The following is a 22183-nucleotide window of genomic DNA, read 5'->3' on the forward strand; positions in this document are numbered from 1 at the left end:
TTGTTGTAGAAATATATTTCCATCAAAGTATGAAAAACAGATGACAGTGACAAGATGATTACACAAAATAGAAAATGAATTGGAGTTGCTTAAGAAAGTGTAATCGAACCTTTCCATTCACAGAATACAATGAATCAAAGCAACAAGCATAACAAGATCAGCAACTGTTGGACAATTACAGTATCTAACTATTGTTCGAGAATTTTATTCACCATTCTGCTTCAAGAGTAAGCGTGAGTTAAAACTCGTGAAATCATCCAGCGTGATTTGTTGTTACTACAGCTGTGTGTAAGACAAACAGCACTTCATTGCAGTAATACACATTACAAGATTGTTCTATTGGTCGTACAATCCTCTCCTCCCCTCATCCCTAAGCACCTGGTGCTGGAGCTACTCCGGATAGTCCCCGTCCCCATTGTAACGCAGTGGAAGTTAGATGTGCGTATAGCTGAGCTGCGTCCAGTGCACGACGGAATTATAGCTCATCATGAGGGATTTGCAGAGCATGGTCGCAAAGGTCTGCAGAGAAAAAACAATGAGTTACTTTGGTATTGATTTTTACACTTTTCACATTGTATTACAACTCGTTACAGCAAACACAATTTGGTAAGAGCTGCATCCCCAGTAGTAGGTTGTGTAGTCCCTAGGCTCAATCCCAATGCGCCCCCTTAGCACCCCCCCTCAGTTTTACACGACCTGGTGAGCCATATGGAGTGGGAGTGGTGTCCCAATTCAACTTTAAGCAAGGCGTGGTACCTTTTCAGTCCTCTAGTTGGCCCCCCAAACAAAGCAAATAGAGTTGCTAACTTCCTACCAAGTGGTACTCAGAGAAAACCGTTGAGGATACCATGGTCATTTTTTTCTGCTGGAAGTATGTTTGGAGAGCTGCTTAGTAGCTGTGGAGAGTCCTTGAAAAAGCAAATTGAATGGTTGTTGTGAGTACCTAAGAATTCCTTACGTTTTATATGGATTCTGTGAATGATACATTCTATGTGTGTATAATCAATTACTAGAGATTTCATAAAGTAATACTGGGAATATAATTAGATACAATTTAAACTACCCATATGTAGACATACGTAGGTTTTGGGTTGGTATCTTTAATGGATAATTTGATAAAGATTTAGTTTAAGTATAACTCTGACTTGTGTGATAAGTGTCTCTCCTCATTTGATAGTAAAGAAATTAAACCACCACACTATAGAGCCACTAGCAGAAGGTTTTAGATCTCCATCCACCCACTATCTATGGTGTTCGTACAGGTGGGCGTGACCATCTAGTCTCGCTGTATGCTGATGACATTTTGCTTTACCTCAAACCAGAAATCTTGTACCTTTTTCAAACCTTCCCCTTTCCTATTCCCAAAGTTTTTTCAAACAACTTAATAGGAAGGTTTCGTTATTTCTGTGGAAAGGATCTCAAACCCTTTCATTAAAAACACTTTAAAATATGGTTTGAAGTCTGTAAACAACCACCTTTCTATAATAACCCCATCTTACCCAATGCCCTGAGAGATGGTATTACATTTCTTGGTTCAACAAAGGAATGAAAACATTTGGTAATCTATATAGAGAAGGTGAACTACTATCCTTTCAACAACTGGCATCTAATTTTCAGTTACCTCAAACTCATTTCTTCAAGTACCAACAAGTTAGGCACTATATTGCCACTCAGCAGGGAGGTAGGATTCAGCCCATGAGTAAACCTATAACTGAAACTGTGGCTGGAGAGGAAAGGGGTAAAAGGTTTAATTTCTTACATGTACTCTAGTCTTTAAGCTCTGTTGGAGAACAATGAAGCTCTGAAGACTTGAATGAAGTGGCATGATGACCTTGGTCTCATTGTTGAGGATGAGAAATGGGGAAATCCCTTTTTAGATGCTCAGCGTCTTTCATTTAACACAAGTTGATGCAATTCAATCTTTTACATAGGGTCTACTTTACACCAGAGAGACTGTATAAGACCAATTCTAAATATTCACCATATTGCCCAAGATGTAAAATGGGGGTGGGCACCCTTATGCATATGTTTTTGTCCTGCCCTGAACTAAGCAATTATTGGAAAGACATCATAGCGTAGCCTAGTGGTTAGAGCGTTGTACTAGTAACCAAAAGGTTGCAAGTTCGAATCCCCGAGCTGACAAGGTACAAATCTGTCGTTCTGCCCCTGAACAAGGCAGTCCAAGGCCGTCAGTCCTAGGCCGTCATTGAAAATAAGAAATTGTTCTTAACTGACTTGCCTAGTTAAATAAAGGTAAAATAAAACATTCAGATCTTATCACAGGTCACTAATATGACTCTACAATAAGATCTTTCCCTTATTGTTCTTAGAGATGACACTGTTCTACCAGTTAATATTGGTAGCAAAACCAGATTCATTAAATTGGCAGTCATTGCAGGCAATAAGTGCACAGCTTTTATATGGAAGAGTGACACTTCGCCAAACAAACAGATGTGGCTAAACGAACTAACTTCCTATATTCCATCTGAAAAAAAACGATGTACAATTTACATAATAAACCCTTTGAATTTACTGATGCCTGGAGTGACTTTCAGCAGTTTCTAGAGTCGTCACCTTAGCTGCCTCATTTTCTTCATTCATGTATTTGTTTTTGCGTTGAGTAATTTATTTTCTAGCATTGAATGTGAATGTCATTCTGTTTCTTTTTTGTTGTTAATCATTGAAGCTACTACCGGTAGAGGGGAGGAAGGAGGGTGTTCATGTGTTGAAGGGAAGGGTTTTGCACGATGTGACCCCCTGTAGCATGGTGTTTTGTGTAGGTGGAAGGAATAACTGCGCATTATCTGTGTCATATTTTGATGATTGTTAAAAATTGTTTAAAAAAAATGCCAATAAATATTGTAAAAAAAGGTGAATGCTTATTTGCTAAGTGAGGCTTATTTGATCAAATATGTTTACTAATGTTTAAGTTGTTACCAAAGTACAACAGCCATATACCACACCTCAGGCCTTATTGCTTAAGTGTATTATCATTTTTACACAGTTTTGATTTAGTTTTAGTAATTTCAATGTCAATTGAGCTCCACATTGAACCGCAGCCAGAGGATGGGTACATTACAGCCACATTGTTTTGCTGTTCTCATTTGTTGCTCATATGGATGTACATATTTGTTGCATGAGAAATAGGGAACGCTATTACTGCCGCCAGTACAGGCATTTTCAAAAACAAGGCTCTTCACCAATGAATTGCGTTGTAGGCTATCCGCTGGCAAATTCTGATCTAAGTGACGTAGAAATGTTCCAATCCCTAGGGCTATTCAGCTCTCCCTACAACTAGTTGCTCCGTTCAAATGTGCCACTCCCCCACTGAGGGGGAGGGCTGGGGGGGGGGGGGGGTATTGGGATTGAGCAGTAATCTCGTGGTCAATATCATGTAATAAAGTGGCATACCTGTTCTCTTGCTGCAGAGTTTGTCTTTGACGTTGTCCGTTTCATGTGCAAAGAATTCGATGACCTCATCTTCATGTTGTTCAACGATGGTCTCACACTGGGGGTAAGGTGGAGGAGATAATGGTTTAATAAGATGTAGTGGGCACATTTCCCTGAGTTGCAAGAGCTTGGAGCCATTGGCTTGCAATCCACAATACAAACATATGGAAAGTTTCCCCTTCACTGCATTGGTATGTTTAGGTGAAAGTTGCAATCAACTGCAGTCATTGTTGCTATTATCATTCACTATAGGTTCTAGAATGTCACACTGATGAGCTATAGCGTGTCATCATCTCTAGTCCCTACCCCCCAACATGTGAAAATGAAAAAGCTACCCACAGCATATTTCAGGCTGGATGTGACTCTGGAATCCAGTTTAGCCTCTGAGAGGTCCATGGATTTGCCATTCCGAGACGTGACCCTTTCGTAGGTCTTCCTGCTGGTGGTGGGGTCCACACGTTCCCCGTAATCCTTCATCCGCTCACACACCTCCTCCATCAGCTCTAGGAGGTTACCTTCCGAGCGGGCGAAGGGAACCTGGGGGGGGACACAATGTTGGTGAGCTTAAAAAGAGAGAACGATTATAACCCGATAATATTAAACACTAATCAACTGTAGAATCCTACAAATACATAACATTGAATGTGTAAAATAAGGCCAATGTAGGACCCGGTAGCCATCAGGTACCCTTACCTCTCGAATAGACTGGCTACCATCTGGGTTGATTCTAAAAGACCCTGTCTGGATCATTTTCTTAGGATCCACCTGGGATATCGCCCACTCCATCTCATCCACCATGGCCCTACATGCTGACGGAGAATAACTAAATGTTAGGTTGCTCAATAAAGGTATGTGGACCAAAAGTGGATGCACAATGTAGAAAATAAGATTGTTGGGATCAAATTATGAGAATAAATGGGATCTAGTGTAAATAGGTATTAAGTCCAAATACTTACCTCCACATTTGAGATCCTGGCCCTGCCTGGCTCCTTGGCAGTGGCTTACAAGGAGAACAAGTAGCACACATCGAGCAAGTGATTGCAAGGGATAAGACATCTTCATCTAAGCAAAATTGGAGAGGAAGAAAAACACAGCAAATATAAATTATACTTAAATAAAATCATGTAAACATTATGGAGACATGCAAGTCCTTCTCAATGAGTTGTCATAATTCAGTGAACAGCTATTTTTCCCCCATGTTCAGGGACTATAACCAAAGACAGTACAGTATGAAGATCGTCTAAAACTGCTTCTATAAATAGAAATCCCCGATCACACTAGTAGGCGACGTTGACTAGCTAAGCTCATGCGTAGAAACAGGCGATAAACTGCGCATGTGTACGGAGTCAAATCAAAAGGCGATATTAAGGTGTTTGACAAATTTAAAAACTTTTAATCACTTTCACGAGGTAGCAGTAATTACATGTTCAACTACTTAAGACTTTGGCTCGAATCTAGGTTGTACCTTTAGATTTCGAGAAAAGGTACAACTACGGGAACTAATTACACTTCTCCCATTGACTTGGCCATTTCCGGAAGTCTCGCAATGTTGCGCCTCTGGGTTTAGAAACTCTGTGCTAGTTAAGTAATGTAATCAAAATAAATGAATGGTAAAAATCACACTGAACATGCATACATGCTACTGCGCTGAACAATTTCTAACGTGTAACAAAGATGCAATTCAACGTTCAATGATTAGTAATGACCTGTTGTTTGTGAATTTCAGCCACCGCTAGAAAGATTTGAAGATTTTCATTCCACGCTGTTCCATCGCATTCGGTAAAAACTGGTGACGTAGGCAACGGGATAATACCGGTAGTTGTCTGAGTTTATGCCAGAGACAATTAGGACCCAAACCAAATGTCATCAGAGAGCGAATAACCTTCGATTTCTTGATTTCATGGCAAATATCCACGGTCTTCAATGTAAAAAGTCATATACATCACATTTAGTGAAACAGGGGTTTTATTTAGACTATTAAGTGGATTGCATTCAAATCGCTGATGTGCAATGATCTATGGCTGTCTTTCGTTTTGCCTGTTTGCATTTGGACCGTCAAACCAAAGATAATGTATATGACGAGATGGTCTTGTCTCAGCCCTATCAATGTTGCCATTGTCTCAAAGGCTGGAACTGCCAGTTGCCTAGTTGCTTATTGGCTATCTTATTGGTCTGCTTTGCCTCTTCCTCTCTGTCCAAAATCAAATCTGAGTAGCCACTGCTGAAGGAGCACTTTGGTGAGTGCTCACTGCTATGTCATCAACAGTATGATGTTGAACTGCTTAGCGTTCAACAACATTGTTCCCTCCAAGCTCATCACTAAGCTCAGGACCCTGGGACTGAACACCTCTCTCTGCAACTGGGAGGGTGGCGAGGGTAGGCAACCTCTTGTACTCCCTGTTCTCTCACGACTGCATTTCCGTGCATGACTCCAACACCATCATTAAGTTTGCTGATGACACAACGGTGGTAGGCCTGATCACCGACAACGATGAGACCGCCTATAGAGAAGAAGTCAGTGACTGCCAGGACAACAAACTCTCCTTCAATGTTCAATGTCAGCAATACAAAGGAGCTGATCGTGGACTACAGGAAAAGGAAGGCCATCGACGGGGCTGTAGTGGAACGGGTCAGGAGCTTCAAGTTCCTTGTTGTCCACGTCACTAAGGAATTAACATGGTCCACACACACCAACACAGTTGTGAAGAAGGTACAACAACACCTCTTCCCCCTCAGGAGGCTGAAAAGATTTGTCATGGGCCCTCAGATCCTAGAATAGTTATACAGCATTGAGAGCATCTTGACTGGCTGCATCACCACCTGGTATGGCAACTGCTTGGTATCCGACCGCAAGACCTGGACAATCTGCATTGAACCTCTTTGCACTAATTCTAATGCTTCCCACAGTTGTGTCAAGTTTGCTGGATGTCCTTTGGGTGGTGGACCATTCTTCATACACACGGGAAACTGTTGAGCACGAAAAACCCAGCAGCGTTATAGTTCTTGACACACTCAAACCAGTACACCTGGCACCTACTACCATTCCCCGTTCAAAGGCACTTAAATCTTTTGTCTTGCCAATTCACCCTCTTAAGAGAGCTGAGATTTACTTCAAAGTGCATTCACCTTATTGCATACACCTATCAAGTTGTTTCATATCTACACAAGTGCCAAGAGAGGATAGTTTATGTTTTCTTCTGAACAGGGCCTACCTGTATTAGCCCAATAAGCAAATACCCTGGAGTTATCCCTTATTGGGACTGTGGTTGGGGCATTTGTTATTTGGGCTAGTGGCCTGCATTTGTGACCTTCTAGGGGAGTCAGTCACCCTACTCTCACATTCTTAGCAATATACACTGACGTCATGACTTTACTTTCATTAATCTGATGACTGTTATTTATTTAATCAACTAGCTATGTTTAATTGTTACCTTATTAATCATGTAAAGATTAACTCATTAGGAATTTGGGGCACCATAGAAGAGGTTGTTTTTACCATTTTAATTTTTTCATTAATTAATTTAACCTTTATTTAACTAGGCAACTCAGTTTAGAACAAATTCTTATTTACAATGACGGCCTACCAAAAGGCAAAAGGCCTCCTGCGGGGACGGGGGCTGAGCTTAAAAATAAAAATATAAAAAATATGTAAATATAAGACAAAACACACAAGAGAGACAACACAACACCACTTAAAGAGAGACAAAAGACAACAAATCAAACTTTATTTGCCACATTTGCCACATGTGCTGATTCTTTTCCCCTGATTGCACATGTGACATGCTGGTAAAAATTTGGTAAAACTGATTTACATTTGCCTGCATTAAAGTCCCCGGCTACTAGGAGCGCCGACACCGACGGATGGTGGCGCCCCTCCTCGACCGGGCGGCGCTCGGCGGTCGTCGTCGCCGGTCTACTAGCTGCCATCGATCCTTTTTGTTTCACTTTCTGTTGGTTAGGTCTAGGTAGGCACGCACCTGTTTTGGTTTAGTTATTAGTAGGGGGGGTTATTTAGTCTAGCAAGGTATGTCTGTGTTTGTGCGTGATTATTTTCGTCAGGTTGTACGTCTGGGGAACAGGTGTTTTTTCCCTTCTGCCTGTGGGTTTTGTGGCAGTGTGTTTTGGGCTGTGTCCCTACGCTGTGTTCGGGCTGTTTATGGGTATTTGTTTTACCTTGCCCTGCCCTACCTGTTTTTGGCAAGTGTGGATTGTTTATTAAAGACGAGTGTTCACGGACTTGTGTCTCCTGCGCCTGACTTCAACCCTCCTGCTTCCTTGAGCATTCTGACAGCCGCTTCTGGGTGAGCATTTTCTTCTTTGCTTATGGTCTTATAGAGTTGGTTGAGAGCGGTCTTAGTGCCAGCTTCATTTTCTGGCGGTAATTAGATGGCTACGAATAATACAGATGAGAACTCTCTTGGTAGGTAATGTGGTCTGCAGCTTATCATAAGGTACTCTACCTCAGGCGAGCAATACCTCGAGACTTCTTTAATATTAGACATCTCACACCATCTGTTATTGACAAAAAGACACACACACCCACCCCTCGTTTTACCAGAGGTAGCGTCTCTGTTCTGCCGGTGCATGGAAAATCCCTCTAGCTCTATATTGTCCGTATCTTCGTTCAGTCAGGTCTCTGTGAAACATAAGATGTTACAGTATCTAATGTCCCGTTGGTAGGATAATCTTAATAGTAGGTTATCAATTTTATTTTCCAATGATTGCACGTTAGCAAGAAGAATGGAAGGCACAGCTGCAACATGGCAATGTTCTGGTCTGAAATTTTAATTCTTAGCTAGTCCTTTTATGCACTCTGGTCGAAAAGGACGGTTCCATCAGGCTGACATGCTCTCTGACCTCACTCGGGGTGTGGCTACTTACTGTGCAAAGGTATATGATTGCAAGTTATCTCTTATGACTTCTAAAATCACATTCCTATCTTAACAACAATACTTTCATAATTGTTCATATTATATGCACAACGTATTGGATGGAAACTTGACAGATAAAGGGGTTACACTTTACACTTTCCAAGTTCCAGTATTTCATCCATACCATTTTTAATGACATCACAAAATAAAAACCAAAATAACATTCGTTTTCTGTAGCATCCCACTGACCATTCCCCACGTTCTTATGTTAGAAATATTGTTCCAGTATTCACTTTTTTTAACGTGTTAGAGTTTCGACAGGAAAAAGTCTGTTGACAAAGAACATTCCTTGGGTAACTACTGGAAGTGGAAAGAAAGTCTCCTTCTCCGTTAATTTACAACAGGGTGTAAACTGTCGACCATCCAGTAGCTTGATAGTGTATATGATGTAAACAGAGAGGTCTACTTTCTTGGGGACCTGAATATTGACTGGTTTTCATCAAGCTGTCCGCTCAAGAGGAAGCATCTTACTGTAACCAGTGCCTGTAATCTGGTTCAGGTTAACAAACATTACAGGAACAAGATCATCCACATGTATCAATCACAATTTTACTAATGCTGTAGAACTTTGTTCTAAAGCTATATCCGTACCCATTGGATGCAGTGATCACAATATAGTGGCTCTATCCAGGAAAGCCAAAGTTCCAACAGCTGGGCCTAAAATAGTGTATAAGAGATCATACAAAAGATTTTGCTGTGACTCTTATGTGGATGATGTAAAAAATATTTGTTGGTCTGATGTGATTAATGAGGAGCATCCAGACACTGCACTTGATGAATTTATGAAATTGCTTCTTCCAATTATTGATAAACATGCACCTGCTAAGAAACTGACTGTTAGAACTGTTAAGGCTCCATGGATTGATGAGGAATTGAAAAACTGTATGGTTGAAAGAGATGGGGCAAAAGGAGTGGCTAATAAGTCTGGCTGCACGTCTGACTGGCTTACTTACTGAAAATTGAGAAATTATGTGACTAAACTCACAAAAAGAAGAAGAAACTTTATTATGATGCCAAGATCAATGATATAAAGAATGATGACATTTTTTTTGAGTACTTTAAATGAAATTATGGGCAGAAAGACAAATTCAACTCCATCTTTCATCGAATCAGATGGCTTATTCATCACAAAACCATTTGATGTTGCCAATTATTTTAATGATTATTTAATTGGCAAAGTGGGCAAACTTAGGCAGGAAATTCCCACGACAAACAGTGAGCAATTTTATTCATGCATAAAAAAACATATAATGAAAGGAAAGCAGTGCAAGTCTGAATTTTGTAAAGTTAGTGTGGGAGAGGTGGAAAAATGATTGTTAACGATCAGTAATGACAAACCTCCTGGCATTGACAACTTAGATGGAAAGCTACTCAGGATGGTAGCTGACTCTATAGCCACTCCTATCTGTAATATTTTTTGTATCTGAGCCTAGAGGAAAGTCTTTGTCCTCAGGCCTGGAGGCAAGCCAAAGTAATTCCGCTACCCAATAGTGGTAAAGCGACCTTTACTGGTTCTAACAGCAGACCTATAAGCTTGCTGCCAGCTCTTAGCAAACTGTTGGAAAAAATCGTGTTTGACCAAATACAATGCTATTCCTATGTAAACAAATTAACAACAGACTTTCAGCATGCTTATAGAGAAGGGCACTCAACATGTACTGCATTGACACAAATGACTGATGATTGGTTGAAAGAAATTGATAAGAAGAAGATTGTGGGAGTTGTACTGTTAGATTTCAGTGCAGCCTTTGATATTATTGACCATAACCTTTTGTTGAAAAAACTTAAGTGCTATGGCTTTTCAACCTGTGATATTGTGGATTCAGAGCTATCTATCTAATAGAACTCAAAGGGTTTTCTTTAATGGAAGCGTCTCCAATGTCAAACATGTAAAGTGTGGTGTACCGCTGGGCAGCTCTCTAGGCCCTCTACTCTTTTTCTCTTTTTACCAATGATCTGCCACTGGCATTAAACAAAGCATGTCTGTCCATGTATGCTGATGATTCAACCATATACGCATCAGCAACCACAGCTAATGAAGTCACTGTAGCTGTAACTGTAGCTCAGTTGGTAGAGTATGGTGTTTGCAACGCCAGGGTTGTGGGTTCGATTCCCACGGGGGGCCAGCACAGAAAAAATATTAAAATAGTAAATAAATGTATGAAATTGTATGAAATGTATGCATTCACTACTGTAAGTCGCTCTGGATAAGAGCGTCTGCTAAATGACTAAAATGTAAAAAAATGAAACCCTTAAAGAGTTGCAGTCTGTTTTTGGAATGGGTGACCAGTAATAAACTGGTCCTGAACATCTCTAAAACTAAGAGCATTGTATTTGGTACAAATCATTGCCTAAGTTCTAGACCTCAGCTGAATCTGGTAATGAATGGCGTGACCTTTGAACAAGTTGAGGAGACTAAATTGCTTGGCGTTACCTTAGATTGTAAACTGTCATGGTGAAAACAAATAGATTCAATGGTTGCAAAGATGGGGAGAGGTCTAGCCATAATAAAGAGATGCTCTGCTTTTTTGACACCACACTCCAAAAAGCAAGTTCTGCAGGCTCTAGTTTTGTTTAATCTTGATTATTGTCCAGTCGTGTTGTCCAGTGCTGCAAGGAAAGACCTAGTTAAGCTGCAGCTGGCCCAGATCAGAGCAGCACATTTTGCTCTTAATTTTAATTAGAGGGCTGATATAAATACTATACATGCCAGTCTCTCTTGGCTAAGAGTTGAGGAGAGACTGATTGCATCACTTCTTCTTTTTATAAGAAACATTGTGTTGAAAATCCCAAATTGTTTGCATAGTCAACTTACACACTGCTCTGACACACACACTTATCCCACCAGACATGCCACCAGGGGTCTTTTCATAGTCCCCAAATCCAGAACAAATTCGAGATAACGTACAGTATTATGTAGAGCCCTTATTTCATGGAAGTTCCTTCCATCTCATATTGCTCAAATAAACAGCAAACCTGGTTTCAAGAAACAGATAAAGCAACACCTCGCGGCACAACGCCTCTCCCCTATTTGACCTAGATAGTTTGTGTGTATGCATTGATATGTAGGCTACATGTGCTTTTTTTTAAATGTATGTATTTCTGTCCTTGAGCTGTTCTTGTCTAATGATGTTCTGTATTATGTCATTCTGTCTTATGTTTCATGTTTAGTGTGGACCCCAGGAAGAGTAGCTGCTGCCTTTGCAACAGCTAATGGGGATCCTAATAAAATACCAAATTGTCACCTGGGCTAGGCACTTTATCCCTACCTACATACTGTATCTACCTGAATTAACTTGTACCCCTGCACATCGAATTGGAACTGGTATATAGCCACATTATCGTTACTCATTGTGCATTTATTCCTCATGTTATTATTTTTCTCTATGCATTGTTTGGAAGTTGTACAACTGAAATGTGTCTTCTGCATTTAACCCAACCCCTCAATCAGAGAGGTGTGGGAGGCAGTCTTAATTGACATCCACGTCATTGGCACCCAGGGAACAGTTGGTTAACTGCCTTGCTCAGGGGTAGAACAACAGATGTTTTACCTTGTCAGCTCAGGGTTTCCATCCAGCAACCTTTGGGTTACTGGCCCAACGCTCCTACCCACCATGCTATCTGGAAGGGCCCATAAGTAAGCGTTTCACTGTTAGTCTACACCTGTTGTTTACGAAGCATGTGACAAATAACATTTGATTTGATTTAAACAAACTATCACCACCAGATAACTTCAAACTATTTATTACTATCTCAAATGCACTTAGGAAACAAGAACAAATTCTTAAGGATCTTTGCAATAATCAGGTTCTGCAATTTGGGTCATGCTAAATACTAGATGACTAAACTCCAAGGAAGTTTAACTTCCTTCACCATGGAGTTGAGTTTAGTCAGCTATTTAAATACAAAAATGCAAACTCTACTCAACATGAGACATTTCAGAGCATACTTTCCCGTCAAACTACATGCCTTTTCACATTTCCCTCATGCAAAATCCTCAAAGTCCTCAAGGTCAAAAGGATGGAAGTATGATGTTTTGTTGTTGGATGTAAATGTTTGGGAGGGTAGCTCTCAGTCATCCTCTTGTCCATCAGACGTTTGAGGGGGCATAGGAGCCAGACAGTCCTGGAGAAAGTTTGTTAGGGTGCGCCGGAAGTGCTGATCACTGTGGCTCCGTCTCAAAACGTGGCCCTCGTCAGGGTAAATTTGCAGGGAGTAGTTGGCCTTTGCTGACACCAGACGGTCTATGAGCTCGGCAGTGTGCTGGAAGTGGACATGTGCTACAAGAAAAAAGTAAACAGAAAACAGACTGTTTCAAGATTGAGGTGTTACTTGACAAATATGTGCAAGTAGGTCCATTTAGGGCCATGTCTTTATTTTTGTGGCACTTCTGAAAGTTTTCCCCTAAATATTAGTTGAATAGTTGAATAGATCATAAAGTTTCTCACCATCTGCGGTTCCATGTAAAAGGAGGAAGTTCTTGTCCCTCAGATTGACCACATCATCCAGCAAAGAGGCGGCCTGGGAAGACATGTTGAACTAAGACCCAGGTTTTTGGAATGCTGACTAGGTGGAATACAGCTACGAGCAGAAGTGATTTTTTTCATAGCATGTTCGGAGACTTTACGCAGCAGGTTAGGAGAATTAGCTTAAAGTTAGGAAAGGGTTAGCAAAAATGCTCTCCTAACCTGCTACGAAAAGTCACTTCTGGTCTTAGCTGTACTCCATCTAGTCACAACCTGTTTTTCGCTCAAAGGAAGACTAAAGGGACAAGTTGAGTGCATGTGAGAGAGACGATGTTACACCATCTTACACTTTACAATCAATTTGAAGAACAAGATCTTGACTTACATTGTAGAAGCTCTCCTCAGTGGCTGGAAGACCCAGGTATCGCTCAGAGAAAGCAGCATCTATTATGACAGTCATTATTGTTTATAAATCGCTAACAAACTCTAAAAGATAAATCAAGTAAGAACCGGGGTAGGTATAGGCTTCAATAATAATGTAACAAACTGTCAGACACAGTATATCTAATCACAAGAACAAAGATGAAAAGCAACACAGATTACTCCTAAATGTGGACGTACTGTAGATTTTGAAGTCTGTGATTGGAGCCATCACTGCAGCACATTTAAATATTTTGGCTGCTGCCATCATTTTCAGTGTCAGAAGTCCACCAAATGCCTGTTGAAAAGATAAAGGGTGGGGTACTCACATCCAGAGGTGACTACATACAGAATACTGTTTGATCTAACATGGATGTTTTAAGCTCTTTTCCCACTTTGGCTGGGTCTGCTAGAATCAATGCAGCAATATAGTTGGAAATAGACCATACCTTTCCATACAGCGCAATTCTTCTGTTGTCAATGTACGGCAACTCCAACAACCACCTGTAGCAAAGAATGCATTGGGTCTTTCCACCTCAAAAAGCACAAGAAAGAGGATTTCGACACCCACAATCTCAAATTGTTCTGAAATTGTTTTGTAGTTAGTGACAGATATGATCAGCATTCCTGAAACAGTGTAAACTTAAACGACTAAAACCAGATATAAAGTATGTAGAAAAGATAATGAGCTATATATTTTTTCATAAGCTCGTCTTTGAAAACGAACAATCACCAAAATAAAAACTAGACAGTCAGGGAGAATCTAAAGTAAAAAAATGTCATGCCCCCATTTATTTTGTTATAATGTTTGAATCACTCAGTTAGCATAATATCACAGCATTAGCCATGGAAAATGTGTAGAATTGCAGGAAATTAGCTTTTAAACTGCACATTTTCACTCAATCCCATGGCAACGTGTAGAAACCCTGAGATTTGTTTTAAAACTACAATGTTTTCTCTCAGCCCCAATGATAAAATGTGTAGAATTGCAGAAAATTTGCTATGAAACAGTTTTGGATGACATGGAATGACTCATTGCTTAAATACAGTATGACTAAGAAATTATTTAGATGCTGCTGAAATCTACGCTGTACTCATCATTGATTACTCACTCTATTACTCTCAGCAGGTCTTTGACTCTCTGGGAGCTGAGTTTCCTGGGGTCAAGGTTAGGTGACCTCAGGCCGTGTGCCGCCCCACTTTTGCCGTCCACCCAGGCCAGAGCTACACTGTGGATACTGGAGAGGACCTGGGGCCAGCCCAGAGAGAAACGGTCTGTGACTGCCTGGGTGTCAGGGGCTCCATCCCTGAGACACACAGACAGAGATGAGAAGAAAGGAAATGGGATCAGGAAGTCAACAAAGTTAGGTGGAGGAGAAGTGTATACACTGAGTGGCGCAACGGTCTAAGTCACTGCATCTCAGTGCTAGAGGCGTCACTACAGACCCTGGTTCGATTCCAGGCTGCATCACATTGGGAGTCCCATAGGGCGGCGCACAATTGGCCCAGTGTCGTCTGGGTTTGGCCGCCATTGTAAATAAGAATTTGTTCTTAACTGACTTGCCTAGTCAAATAAAGGTTAAATAAAAAATGTAGGAGGTTATGGAGCTTTTGTGTTAATAATTATTAATATTTGGAGGACACCTGTGTCAAAAATATTGATCTTATCGTTATGAAATGTTAGTTTGCAAGGTCTTTGTTTCGATGGCCATTTCTTATCTCAGTGCAAAACCGTTTCACATTTTCATGCTTGCTTCTTTTTGCAGATCTTACACGATGATGAGGAGAGGATGCAGGCCTTCTTCATACCCCTGTGGTAGACCCAGCTTTAGATGCATATCTGCAACATGGATACCACAGTTGCTCTCAATTCATGGTAAGTCATAATAAGTTCTCTGAGAAAAAGAGTGGTTTCCTCAGAGTTTACTGTACCATAGTGGTCAGCTGTAATGGTTCTGTAGTGTGTGATGGGGAGCCGTTTGCCCTCCAGCGCCTCAGACAGAGGCTTGTTGTCTTCCAGGACCTTGTACCCTAAGAAAACAACACTCAGTTTGCGTCCAAAATGGCACCCCTATTCCCCTTACAGTGCATTATTTTTGACCAGGGTGTAATGGTTGTCATCGGATATAGACCAAAATGCAGCGGGGAAATGTGCACTCATCTTCTTTATTATAAACAGACAAGAAGGAGAACCAAAACAAAGACTATCACATGCTGGTAAGGCACAAGGCTATACACAGAACAATCTCCCACAAAGTACTCAACAAACACATACCTATAAATAGGACTCTCAATCAGAGGCAACTAGAAAACACCTGCCTCCAATTGAGAGTCCAACCCCAATTAACAAAACATAGAAATACAAAAGACTAGACAGAACATAGAAATACACTAACATAGAACAGTGCCCAAAAACCCCCGGAATACATAAATCAAATACCCTACTAAACAAACCACCACCCCGAACCACATAAAACAAATACCCTCTGCCACGTCCTGACCAAAGTACAATAACAAATAACCCCTATTACTGGTCAGGACGTGACACAGGGCCCATAGGACTTTGGTCAAAAGGAGTGCAATGCACTATGTAGGGAATAGTGTGCTGTTTGGGACGCATCCTCACCAGTGACTGAATACTGAACATAAAACATCTGGCTGAACTAAAAATCATTCAAGTGTTTTAGGGCTACAGCTGCCGACATTGTAAGACATCTACACATATTCGATTGTGCTCAATATCAGCCTCTGCTCAGACAATATATTGTCAAATAGCTAATTCAAGTTGTGAGTTAAGGACAGGACGAAGGCTATAGTCAAACAGTGTTTAATGTAATCAGCTCGAAAATGGCCACAAACACAAATACTCCCCTTAGCCTTTCCCATCCCATTTGTTTAGAAAAAATGAGTAAAGATGGAATGTGGGGCCAAACATACAGGAAGCATTTATACTGTATATACTGTAGCTCAATTATGAAACCCAGTAGACATATTAAGACATGGAAAAATAACTTGTGTAGAACTCACTGAAATGTTGTCTGGTGCTGTGGACGGTCACTCTGGGGATGCCAGGGCCTACAACAACGAGACATCAAGATGAAGGACAGAAAAAAGGAAAGAAAGAGAGAAAGAGATAGATGGAGAGAGAGAGATTCACCCAAGCAGTGGAGGATAACACGAGTGAGGCTGGGGTTGAACTGTGGCTTGTAGAAGCGGCAGGTCTCTGAGAGTGTGCAGGTAAGACAGTGTCTTTGAGAAAAACCCCGGAGGTTCACACTGAGAGAGAGGAACAGTGAATAGAAAACATTCAGACTGAACGATGTAAACATTTCTTATGGACCTGAGTTACTCCCGACAAAGGGACTTTACCAGGGTAAAGTCTGGGCTAGTGCTTAGAGTTTTGCTGGTCAGGTCACGTGGTCAGGAAAAACATATTGATCTATTTATGGATTATGGTATAATTATAGGACCTTGTGCATATTTACCTGTAAAGGTGTCTGTTTTGTTTGGATGCCTCTGTGCTGATGAAGTATCTGCAAACAGACAGAAACCATATCAGGCTGATGTGCTGTGGTTACATTAATGCCAGCTGCAGTCGCACCAGCAAATGCTAGGGATAAGCAAATCTCTTTACTCCTCCTACATTTTCTCTGCGTCTTCATCCAGGCCACAGAGTGACATCACATCCCATTGCCCTGATGTCAGGAATCGTGGAGACATGGGGGTAGTCAAAGGCTGCAGGGAGAGAGAAATTGAGTTTGAGAGAGAGAGAGACAAGCTAAGGACACAGCGATAGAGACCGTGTAAGAGGGAGGGAGAGAGGGACTTAAAGGCAGATGAAGGGGTCATTGTGAAAGAGGCTAGTGAGGAGAAAACCCTAGCCATTCAAAATAGACTGACTTGGGCCAAATAAGATAAAGCAATAAGATAAGGCTGAAACGCAACTCTGACCTGAGTAGGGAGGACAGCTATGTGTCGATACTCTCCGTGACCCCCTTGTGCTGCAGGCAGAGTGACATAGAACATGGAGCCGTCTCTAGAGAAGAGGGGGGCCTCCTGTTGGCCGGAAAGAGTCATTTCCACAGTTGTAAGTCATCATACAGTATCTCGGGCAGAGATGGACAACTCCAGTCCTTGGGGGTCAGAGTGGTGTCACACTTTTTCCCCATCCTGAGCAAACACAGCGGATTCAACTAATTGCATTCGAAACTGAAGATCATGATTAGTTGATTATTGGAGTCAGGTGTGTTAGCTGGGGCTCGGGCAAAAGTGTGACACTAATCAGGCCCCCGAGGACGGGAGTTGCCCATCCTTGATCTAGGGCCTAGTAGAGGTTTTCCTGTCAATGTGACCTGACCAGACCCGAAGGTCACGTGGTCAGAAGAGAAACTGTGGGCCCAAATCATCTCGACTCATTCCCATTACTTAACACTACTCATTTTAGTATTCCATTTCTCTCCCTCCAAGTCCCACTGAAATCCATTTATCTTGTATTCATGTCTTCCTCATCTTAATTTATCTTGTCTTCATGCAACCACATTAATTTAATTGAATCGAATCACTTAATGATTAGAATAGGCAAATCCTCCCCTCAGGGTTCTTACTTGTCCAGGAAACTGAAACCAGGTTCGCTACATATAATAACGGTCTTGAAAACTGTAATGAAACACAGCAAGTTTTCCCATTTCTTATACATTTTCTGTGAATAGATTCAGCCTTTTGGTTGATCTTGGTTAAAGTGATTAGTATGCAGAATTTACCTGTGGTTGCCCTAGCCAGACATCCATGGTCATTTTGCGTTTCTGTGAGGGTTGTAACAGAAAAAAGGCATTACATTGCATCTTAATTAAAAATATAGAAGGAATCTCTTATTTATTCACTCATACATATCATTGACAACCAATAAGCATCCACATGAATCACATCCAGCTGCTAGAAATGATGGATCTACTCCCTATACAACTGATCAGTGTATCACCTGTGAGCAGACTCCAGTGGTGGCCTCGCACACAGAGAGAACAGACTGGTTCTGGACCCGGTTCAACCAACGCACAACCAGCCTGGTCCCACTGGTCCACTTCACCATGGAGATGTAATGACCTCTGGACACAGGCAGGCAGACAGAAAGAAGGGAGAAACACCGAGATTTAGGTCTGGAAAAACGATTTACATATGGAGAGAATAAATACACTGATTTAAATGTGTACCTACAGTACCTGTTTTTGAGTGAGACTGGAGCAGTCATCCTCAGAGTGTGAGCAGGGCTGAAGACGTTCACCACGTAAAGAGTAACTGCCGGGATATTATCTCCTGCCTGGAAGGGAAGGATGCACATCAACACATTCTGCATAGATACAATTGTTCAAAGACATTCTGTATTGAACACAATTCATCTTATTGTAGCCTCTGCCAAGAGGGTTTATGGCAGAGGAGATGACCTTGGAATTTATCTTAAGTTAAGGTGTATAAAAGTAGTCTTTATTGACATTATTATTATTATTGTTATTATACATTTCACCTTAGGGTATGAATAGTAGGCTCCTGTGGGGTATGGCCCTCCAGTGAAACGAGGGATCTCCACATTGGGTGTGTGTGTGTTGTTGATGGACAGGTACGCCAGCCGTACCCCGTCTCCAGACCACCAGTAGGCAGGATACGTCTGGAGGATCTCTTCTGGAAACACATAACATGACAGTCAACATGCAGTAGCAGGTGTAAATGGACCCATCTACTGTATATAGTACACAGACTCTAGCTCACGAATTCTTAATATAGATTGATAAGAATGTAATGTTTCTACATGAACTTCATTTGTGATGTCAGGCACATTCAAGTACATTACATTCATATATATTGCATATTATAGATCTATTATCATTTATGAGGTAAAGTGTAGTATATGACAAAATATATATAAGTGATGTCTATGGTGTTTTTCTGTCAGGTGGACACTAACAGAAAAGCACAAATGAGGCAGGCTAAAAACTACATGGCGACGATCAGTGGATGAGCTGGGTGAGCTGGGTCTCTCATGGGACAGGGCGCAAGCTGTGGCCAAAGACAGACTCCAGTGGCAGAAGATTGTTGCAGCCTTATGTCCTACCTGGGAAGAAGAGGACTAAGTAAGTAAGTAGGATTTTACTCTACAGAGGCAGTGTCTCTCTCACCCTCATATGTCCAGTCTGACAGCCCGTTGATAACAGACCCACTGCCTGTAGTGCTGAGACGTACAGGACCACTGTACACACCGGGCTGGTAGTAGAGGTTATTCTGAAAGATGTAGATCTGCCAAAATAACAGAGTGCCTATGTAACTCAATGAAAATATAACACACACAAATTAACATACAGTGTATGAACATAATGGGCCAAAAAAGAGCATCTCTCGGGACGTATTTGGGCTGTGGGCCGCATGTTGTGCACTCCTGCCTTAGGGCCTCACCAAATGATTTCCATGGGGACCCCATGCGGCATATTGAAGAGCAGATGGCTTCACTCCGTGTGGGTTTAGCTCAAGAAAGTCCCTGCGAGAAACAAACACAGAAATGCATGAGAATATACACACAAACACATGCATACACAACAACTTTATTTTAAATTCATGGTATTGGCTGAAGTAAACTGTTAAATTACCAGATGACCTGTTATGCATCATATTACATTTGGATGTGTTGGTTTGGATTGATTGCACAATATAGGAATACATTATCATGCTATCAATAATACTTACCCTGTACCCACACTGTAAATTACATAGGAGGCTGAAAATGATTTTGAGAACACCTATCAAGGGCAGAGGAGAGGAATATAATCAAATCAACAGTAAAGGACTTGCCTAAAATGAATACACAGTCCAAATATTTTCCAATAATAGTTACCATGGATACATAGCTGCTGGTGCTGCCACATTTTTTAAATTCTTTGCATTGAGGCGTTTCCAAGTCTTTAAGAACAATAAATGCCCATCCCAAAAGAGAAACTGTGCCAGATTCTGAATTGATTAAAACAAGCCCTTTGGGAGCATAACAGTGTTCCGATTTGTTTGTTTTCGCTCAATAATCTTAGCTTAGTCCCATCTTAATTAAAATATCCTGTTAAAAGATGAAGACATTGCTTAGAGCAGAATTAAATCAGTCTATTTAAACAGGGGTGGAGCTATAGATACAAATCAGCAGTAAGTTGCCAGTTTTGTCTTGAAATATTCCTCAATAGATACACTGACTGTTAAACATTACCTACCAGATGCAAGTTGTACGCCAGCAGAATATACTTCTGGTCTGGTGACACTTGAAACTTTGTGTCATTCAGATTCTTGTAAAACAGAAACAAATATATCAAAATGCAAATAAAAACTGCAGTGGGAGGAGTGATTATTTCTCAAATACAAGTTGACACCTGTGGGAGACTGGGAGGATGGATATGTATGCTGAAGATCCATCAGTCTGTCAATCAACCACCTTGGAGCAGAGTTTTGTTTGTTGCGTCTGTACTCACTAGGATGCTTCCGCCCAGCAGAGAGATGGTGAGGTTCTCACTCAGGCTGTGTTTCAGGATGTGCCCTTCCCTGGTGCGAAAGGCCACCTCATCATCTACAGAGGGGGGTTAGAGTAGAAGCCATGCAATGGTGAGACTGGCAAATATACAGATGACAGAGTTGTTGTTGAAACACGAAGGACTGGTTTCCCAGACCCAGATTAAGCCTAGTTGTGGACAAAAAACCCCACTTTGGATTGAGATTTTCCATTGAGAATGATGTTTAATCCGGAAACCGTCCTGATTCTCCTAAAGTAAAGAGAGTGTCTGCTATACGAATAAACTGCAAAGTGTAATGTAATATAAAGGCCATTGGATTTATGTCAAATATACATGTATTTTACATGTACTGCATGTGACATACATATGTGTATTTTGTTAATAGGTTTCTTAATTCAATGAGCAACCTTTCATCAATGCCTCAGATGGTTATGTTAGGGATTGGAAACTGTTCTAATAGAGCCCGATTCCAATTTAGGAAATTACACCTTTCTTACGTACGCCTTTCCTACGCACTTCTCAGTTGTTGGTATTCAAACACCTTATGAAGGTGTGTAACATGCTTTGCAGGAGGGGTTCCCTAGCGCACATTTAATAAATGTAATTCAACCACTGAAAACCATCCCACTTGCTGGCCAACAGATTTTCTCATGGAGTTTTTATTCAATAGGGTTTTCAGTATATTTATCTTAAGCCATCCCTATAAATGCAGTGTATGTTTTAGTTCGAATTCTGTCGACAGACTCAGTAGACTACATCGAGAGAATGGGTTCAGAATATTAGGGATAAATGAAAGAAAGCCATCTAAATATCTGCATGTAGATTTGAAAATACTCTGATCTTGTAGATTATAAAAAAAAACTGGTTTGGAGAGCCTTTACGCATGAAAGAAAATGGTGGTTTGATTCATTCTGATTGCCACATTCTTCCATTGTAATGTTGGAAGATTAGTGTACATAGGATTAAAGTAGGGAGAATAGTGTACAATAGTAGGCTATATCCTTGTCTATTGCCTGCACTAACCATTAAACTGTGTGATGACACAGCCAAGTTGTCATGGGTACTTAGGGCAGGAGGAAGGAGTAGAGTCAAATGCAGGAGATATCGTCCAGTAGCTCGAAGTTTATTCACACCCAAACACTAGGTGATCAAAAGACACTGGGAGTGCACAATACCCAAAAGGGAAACAGGTAATCCACAAAGGGAAAATCACGCACGGGGCGCAGCCCGGCGAGAAAATAAATCCTCCAATATAAAACGATAGAGAAGACACGGCCACAGCGTAAACCCGCTGACAAACAAACAATCCCGCACAACACACAACCCCAAAGGAACAAACTAAATACCCCCCACTAATGACAGAAATGACAACAGGTGCGGACCT

At 41.1% G+C, this 22183-nt stretch overlaps 2 protein-coding genes across 2 annotated transcripts in view; both read right to left on the reverse strand.

Annotated features, from left to right (window-relative positions):
* LOC106565415 (protein canopy homolog 2) lies at positions 1-5294 on the reverse strand. The gene is made up of 6 exons (XM_014132526.3): positions 5157-5294; positions 4407-4512; positions 4144-4259; positions 3790-3987; positions 3412-3508; positions 1-519 (listed from the first exon to the last, which is right to left on the reverse strand). The coding sequence occupies exons 2-6, from the start codon at positions 4510-4512 to the stop codon at positions 476-478; spliced, it is 561 nt and encodes a 186-aa protein (XP_013988001.2). The 5' UTR covers positions 5157-5294; the 3' UTR covers positions 1-475.
* A 6815-nt stretch (positions 5295-12109) lies between these two features.
* Positions 12110-22183, reverse strand: part of LOC106565414 (inactive dipeptidyl peptidase 10) — a 39800-nt gene continuing 29726 nt past the window's right edge. The window contains exons 5-22 of the mRNA XM_082959563.1: positions 20761-20855; positions 19435-19552; positions 18786-18940; positions 18484-18581; positions 18246-18369; positions 17219-17323; positions 16911-17002; positions 16753-16800; positions 16425-16543; positions 16295-16342; positions 15200-15298; positions 15041-15107; positions 14380-14574; positions 13717-13771; positions 13469-13565; positions 13233-13291; positions 12830-12902; positions 12110-12661 (exon numbers count right to left, since the gene is read on the reverse strand). Of these exons, the coding sequence (XP_082815689.1) occupies positions 12453-12661; positions 12830-12902; positions 13233-13291; positions 13469-13565; positions 13717-13771; positions 14380-14574; positions 15041-15107; positions 15200-15298; positions 16295-16342; positions 16425-16543; positions 16753-16800; positions 16911-17002; positions 17219-17323; positions 18246-18369; positions 18484-18581; positions 18786-18940; positions 19435-19552; positions 20761-20855 (1856 nt within the window). The 3' untranslated portion in view covers positions 12110-12452. The remainder of the gene's footprint in view (positions 12662-12829; positions 12903-13232; positions 13292-13468; positions 13566-13716; positions 13772-14379; positions 14575-15040; positions 15108-15199; positions 15299-16294; positions 16343-16424; positions 16544-16752; positions 16801-16910; positions 17003-17218; positions 17324-18245; positions 18370-18483; positions 18582-18785; positions 18941-19434; positions 19553-20760; positions 20856-22183) is intronic.

Source organism: Salmo salar, chromosome 12 (genome assembly GCF_965601325.2).
Source record: "Salmo salar chromosome 12, fSalSal1, whole genome shotgun sequence".
In the NCBI taxonomy this organism is placed as follows: domain Eukaryota; kingdom Metazoa; phylum Chordata; class Actinopteri; order Salmoniformes; family Salmonidae; genus Salmo; species Salmo salar.